This window comes from Lipotes vexillifer, unplaced genomic scaffold (genome assembly GCF_000442215.2).
Source record: "Lipotes vexillifer unplaced genomic scaffold, Lipotes_vexillifer_v1.1 scaffold1166, whole genome shotgun sequence".
NCBI classification, from domain to species: Eukaryota; Metazoa; Chordata; class Mammalia; order Artiodactyla; family Lipotidae; genus Lipotes; species Lipotes vexillifer.
Window position 1 is genome coordinate 188,734 of NW_006773421.1, and position 6,000 is coordinate 194,733.

At 42.2% G+C, this 6,000-nt stretch overlaps 1 protein-coding gene across 1 annotated transcript in view; it reads left to right on the forward strand.

Moving 5' to 3' along the window:
* Positions 1-6,000, forward strand: part of UNC5D (unc-5 netrin receptor D) — a 263,369-nt gene that overhangs the window by 43,277 nt on the left and 214,092 nt on the right. Inside the window, exon 3 of the mRNA XM_007448307.1 lies at positions 5,386-5,489. Coding sequence (XP_007448369.1) covers positions 5,386-5,489 — 104 coding nt within the window. The remainder of the gene's footprint in view (positions 1-5,385; positions 5,490-6,000) is intronic.

Sequence of the window (6,000 nt, forward strand, 5' to 3'; positions counted from 1 at the left end):
TATTATTTATTTATTTATTTTTGGCTGCATTGGGTCTTTGTTGCTGTGCGCGGGCTTTCTCTAGCTGCGGTGAGCAGGGGCTACCCTTTGTTGTGGTGCGCGGGCTTCTCGTTGCAGTGGTTTCACTTGTTGCAGAGCACGGGCTCTAGGTGCACAGGCTTCAGTAGTTGTGGCACGTGGGCTCATTAGTTGTGGCTCATGGGCTCTAGAGCGCAGGCTCAGTAGTTGTGGTGCATGGGCTTAGTTGCTCAGCCGCATGTGGGACCTTCCCGGACCAGGGCTCGAAACCGTGTCCCCTGCATTGGCAGGCGGATTCGTAACCACTGCGCCACCAGGGAAGTCCCTAGAGGACGTTTCTTAAACTGGGTTTTGCTGGATGCTGAGCCATTGCCTTCTATCTCAAAAACCACTGGTTTGTAATTTGTAAAGCTAGGGCTGGGACTTCCTTGCCAGATCCCGGCTCCCTGTAAGGTTCCGCCAATAGGAGGTGCCACAGGAGACTGGACAGTGAAATAGGGAGGAATGGCTACTTCTTTCTGTTCATTTTCTGTCTTTGTCACCATCATCCCAGCAGAGCTGCTTTATGTTAGAAGTGGCAGTTTCTTGTTTCGCACTTATTTTAAGTACTTCCAGATCCAGCTTTATTATGCTCTCCCTCTCCATCCCCTTCCCCCAAGAGATGCCAGCACCAGTCTGGTGGACAGTCTTTCTTCAGAGGTCTAGGTCTTGATGCCTTGGGTCCCTCTTCCAAGTTCCTGAGGTGCCAGCGCCAAAACCCAGTGCCCTCTCCTTGGAGAACTGAGCCATCTCTAAGCTTCAAAGTTCTATAACCCCAGCCTCTTCCCTTTGTTCCCCCATTCCCCATCCTTAGGGTGGGACCAGTTCCTATCAGTTCCCCCTTTTGCCTTTTTAGTCCTTCAGTTTTTACATTAATATTTTCTGTTAAAACATCTGGTATGCTTTGTTTTCCTGCCTGGATCCTGACTGATAAATCTGTCTTCTGTTTCACTAGTTCAGTTTTCAGCAGTCTTCAGTGTGCTGTCTACCATCTCCATGATATATATATATATGTATACATATATATATATATATATATATATATACACATACATACACACACACATATATACACACATATATATATACATATATATTTACACACATATATATACACACATATATATATACATATATACATATATATATATATATATTTCTAATTCAGCAGTTATGTTGTTTTTTTCCTTCCTGCATAGTGGCAGTTTTCTTGATCTCAGATGTTATCCTATTTATAAATCCCTACTCTAGATTCTCAGTTACTATTTCCTTTTGATTTTAAAGAACTTAAATTAGAAGTTATCTAAAAATGCCTCTTGTTTCCAGTCTTAGAGGAAGCCATTTAATTTCAGTTCTGTGCTTTGTCTCCTTCATTTGTAGCATAATTCTTTTTATATGGCTGGGGATGTTTTTCCTACTATTAGAAGTTACACAGGTTCCTATCTGAATCTTTCAAGCCTTGGAACTAACATAGGCGATAAAAGTATCTAGTTTGCCAATTCAGAAACTAATTAGGTTGGGAATTCCCTGGTGGTCTGGTGGTTAGGACTCTGCACTTCCAGTGCCGGGGGCCCGGGTTCAATCCCTGGTCAGGGAACTAAGATCCCGCAAGTCGTGCGGCGTGGCCAAAAAAAAAAAAAAAAAGAGGGAGAGAAACTAATTAGGTTGGGTAACCTATCGTCAGAATCGTAGGTAGAATGGAAAGCATTTCCTTCTGTGTCTAAGAATTTATTTCCATAATTTTTACTATTTTCAGTAGCTTTCTGGAATTTGTCTGGTGTGTTTGCCCTCCTTGGGAATCAGAAATGCCAGTGTTCCCGCCACGAGTATTAGGCACAGGCCAGGACTCAGTGTCACTTGGGTTTCTCATTTGGTGTGATATCTAGTGTGTGTGGGGCTGCTGTGATGAGTTGGATCCATATATATGACACCCCAGTTGTTGCCTGACCCCCTACTCTACTGCCTTTAATCTTTGTATCTCTACATTTAAAAGTGTCCATATACTACTTGTTGGAACCCTTCAATGGTGATTGCAAATGTCAGTTGGGAAGATCAAGAAGTTGTGTGGGTCCTTTCTTCAATCTCTTCCTGGCTGTATGAGATCTACTAGAAATTTCTCAAAGCTTCTTGTTCATAGACTATACCCTTTCCTACATCACAGTGTCAGTACGGGGTTTTCCTTCTTTATATACATATTTGCTTAGCTAGTTCATTGAGTAGGTGGGAATGGGGAGGAAAAAGGACTTCACTCTAGTTTTTCATCAGCCAATGTAGTTACTGTAGGGGAGTGTGGAAGTACCCGAAAACTATACATTTTGTTACCTTTTCCATTTCTAGTGAGCCAAGAAAGGAAACAGAAGATAAAATAGAAATAGTATAAGACAAAATAGAAATTCACGCTGTTCATTTTCTGTGCTTCCTTTGGTTGAATGCAGATTATTTGGTGTTGTCAAAACTGCAGTCATCATGTAGCAACACTGGATAAGACTTCCTTCAGAAAACAAAGCAATCAAAGAAAAACATGGCAAACAAACCAAACAAAATTAACCACAAAAACACAACCCTTTCTTTCCATGAACAAACTGATGTGTCGTGTAAGAGTCACTCACACTCTACAATAGATTTCAATATAGAGTCATCCCCCTTATCTGTGGTTTCAGTTACCCATGGTCAACCTTACTCTGAAAATATTAAGTGGAAAATTCCAGAAATAATTCATAAGTTTTAAGTCACATGCTATTCTGAGAAGCATGATGAAATCTCATGCCATCCAACTACATCCTGCCCAGGACGAGAATCTCATCCCTTTGTCCAGAGTAAACCGCCCATTAATCTCTTAGTAACCATCTCGGTTATCACATTAACTGTCTTGGTATCACAGTACTTGAGTTTAAGTAACCCTTCTTTTAACTGATAATGGCCCCAAAGTGCAAGGGTGGTAAAGCTGGAAATTCGTATATGTCAAACAGGTGCTGAAAAGTGCTTTCTTTAAGTGAAAAAGTGAAATTTCTTGACTTAAAAAAGAAAGAAAAAATTGTATGCTGAGGTTGCTAAGATCTATAGTAAGTGCAAATCTTGTATCCGTGAAATTGTGAGAAGGAAAAAGAAATTCATGCTAGTTTTGCCGTCATACCCCATAATGGCCAGAATACATGGTGAGTACTTAGTTAAGGCGGAAAAGCATTAAATTTGTACAACAAGATATTTTGAGAGAGAGATTACATTCACATAACTTTTGTTACAGTATATTGTTTTGTTTTGTTTTGTTCTTTTGCGGTACGCGGGCCTCTCACTGTTGTGGCCTCTCCCGTTGCGGAGCACAGGCTCCAGATGCGCAGGCTCAGCGGCCATGGCTCACGGGCCCAGCTGCTCCGCAGCATGTGGGACACGAACCCGTGTCCCCTGCATCGGCAGGCGGACTCTCAACCACTGCACCACCAGGGAAGCCCCTACAGTATATTGTTTTAATTGTTCTATTTTATTAGTAGTATTGTTGATCTCTTACTGTGCCTAATTTATAAATTGAATTTTATCATAGGTATGTATGCTTAGGAATAAACAGTATATATAGGATTTGGTACTATCTGTGGTTTCAGGCATCCACTGGGGTTCTTGGAATGTATCCTCCGTGGATAAAGGGGGGTTACTATAGTCCTGATGAGTATATTAGTTATACAGAAAGGGGTTTTCTGACTCAAGGATCCCTCGGGGGAGAGCAAAGGCGAATTTGCGGTCACATTTTGCAGGAAATGTGAGATTTTTCCTTCTGGGGGTTATTCACATTTTCATCACTTGTAATTTTGTCATCAGTTTTGTGAACTTCCTCACACTTGAGAGTCAGAAATTCTGAATCGTGAAGGCTGTGGCAGTTTACACATCTGCAGTAGAAGGAAGCTTGGCTTTACAGTTTGGGGGACAGCAGAGAAATCGGAAAACAGATCCTGCCACCTGCCTACAGTGTGAGTCCTCGTAAGATCCTTTGCTTCCAATATACTCCCGAAGATCTCTGGATAGACAGCACTACTGACAGAAGACGTCAGTTGCCTCTGGGAGGGAAAACATTATAGTAAAATTCTGAAGAAAGTGAATACATGGATTGCTGTTCTTTTTATTCATGGCGTGTTTTTGACTTGCTAAAAGCAAGTTTAATGTATTTATACAGTTTATAAAGATGTAACTGATTCTGAAGCTCCGCTCTTTACAGAGAACATATTTCATGTTATTGTAAGCACTAAAGAAAATTAAATCAATAAATCCACAGCCTGTAATTTGAGATCCTCGACTGAAGAAAAATACATTGTCCGGGAGGGAGGGGGGAAATCTTCGAAAGACTTGTAAAACTGTCTTCGCTCCACCATCCCAGGCCTTCCGGTGCCAGTGGGAATTAAGCTCGTGCTGTAAAATCATAGAAGTGTTGTTATGACACCTCAAAAGGAAGCAAAGGCCAACTCCCACTCTTGTTAATGAAGCATATGCTTAAGTGGAAAGCTGTGCAAATGATGCTCTTTCTCTCTTTCGAACTGTCCCTGTATCCTTTTCCCTGAGAAAGCTTTGCTGGTGAGCAGTCAGGTCCTGATGTCCAGACACTTGGTGAATTTTTCGCCATCACTGGCACTAATACTCTCCGTGACCACTGGCAAGCCAGTTAACCTCTCCAACTGTCACCCTTCCATGTGTAAAAGGTTAATAGTGCAGCTTGTTTGCAAAGAGCCTGGAGCCTTCCATGAAACGCACTACATGGATACCCAGCATTGCCGTTGGACTGGAGGGTGTTGTGTTTTTTAATTATATGTTTGGTTGGATAGGTTATAGATTTTGTTGTGGTTGAACGTTGCCTCTTCTCCCTGGTTACAAATAAAAGACTAATAGGTAATCTCACTCTATTACCATTTCTAGAGCTCCCTAGAGGGTTAAGGGAATGGCAGAGGTTACAGGTTAATAATGCATTCTTCAGTTAATAAAAAAAATAAATAAATCACGTGCATCTCAACTGCATAATAGCTGTGGATGGCAATTTATTAGGCCAAGTGCTTTATCAGATACTAAGTAGGTAATGCTGGCAAAGCCTCATGAAATAATGAGGTTTTTTCTTTTCCTGCTCCCCCAGTAAATCTTTTATCCTTCACCTCAATATAGAACATTAGGGACAGTTTTGTTAAGATTTCTTTCTTAACAAAAATGCTTGTGAATATTTAGGAACCCCTGAAACCAGTGACTTGTGTGTGTATCTAGGTTGTGATGTTCAGCTCACTATTTTATAATCTTTGGAGCAAATGTGAATCCTACTGGCCCCAGAGCAAAGTGTCATATCTTTCACGTTCTTCGCAGATTTGCGGAAAAACTTCGAGCAAGAGCCGCAGGGAAGGGAGGTTCCCATCGAAGGCATGATCGTGCTGCACTGCCGCCCGCCTGAGGGAGTTCCTGCTGCTGAGGTAAGACCAGGCCTGTTCCCAAGAGGGAGGGCCCAAGTCCTGTGTGCTACAGGTGATGAAAGCCAGCCTGGGTATGGCCTTGTTGCTGCCTGGCCCCAACTGCTAAAGATGGTGAAGAGACTGTTGGAAATAAGTTGGAAGAGGAAATTGTCTCTCCTCTAATTTCTTGTTGACACAAGCTCTTGCTAGGCAGCCCGGGTAGGATTTGTTCTGTGCCTTTGCTTTTGGGGACCTCAGTGGTACAGGCAGCATCTTCTGTGTCCTCCATCTGACCTTGGCTTCTGGATCAATCTAACAGGCAAATTCACATGAAAAAGTGCAGAGAGAAGGAGGTCAGGCCCTAGTGCCAAGTTTCATGGGTGTCTGCATTTACTCATCCTTTATTTGCTTACGGGACAAACATTCCAGGAGTTTTTGTTGTGTTTTAGGTGCTGCACTGGCATGAGAGGTACAAGAAGTGTTGAAGCCACAGGTCTCTCTGATCAGTTATCCATTGTTCACAGTGAGGCAG